This window comes from Buceros rhinoceros, unplaced genomic scaffold (genome assembly GCF_000710305.1).
Source record: "Buceros rhinoceros silvestris isolate BGI_N320 unplaced genomic scaffold, ASM71030v1 scaffold28664, whole genome shotgun sequence".
In the NCBI taxonomy this organism is placed as follows: domain Eukaryota; kingdom Metazoa; phylum Chordata; class Aves; order Bucerotiformes; family Bucerotidae; genus Buceros; species Buceros rhinoceros.
This window is the reverse complement of record NW_010406958.1, coordinates 1-212: the sequence shown is the minus strand read 5'-3', so window position 1 is coordinate 212 and position 212 is coordinate 1. Positions and strand designations below refer to the sequence as shown.

The 212-nt window shown below is 65.6% G+C and overlaps 1 protein-coding gene across 1 annotated transcript in view; it reads left to right on the top strand.

The window, feature by feature from the left end:
- The window catches only part of LOC104491845 (chromodomain-helicase-DNA-binding protein 8-like), a gene marked incomplete at its 3' end in the record, with an annotated part of 1,710 nt that extends 1,509 nt beyond the window's left edge, over positions 1 to 201 (top strand). Inside the window, exon 3 of the mRNA XM_010134320.1 lies at positions 48 to 201. Within this exon, the coding sequence (XP_010132622.1) occupies positions 48 to 201 (154 nt within the window). The remainder of the gene's footprint in view (positions 1 to 47) is intronic.
- Positions 202 to 212: the final 11 nt, after the last annotated feature.

Sequence of the window (212 nt, the reverse complement as noted above, 5' to 3'; positions counted from 1 at the left end):
GTCGCCGAGACCTCTTTGACCTTCTCCCCCCCCCCCGCCCCCCGCAGGCCCAGGCCCGCTGCCACCGGATTGGCCAGAGCAAGGCGGTGAAGGTCTATCGCCTCATAACACGCAACTCCTACGAGCGGGAGATGTTCGACAAGGCCAGCCTGAAGCTGGGATTGGACAAGGCCGTGCTCCAATCCATGAGCGGCCGCGAGGGCAACATCGCG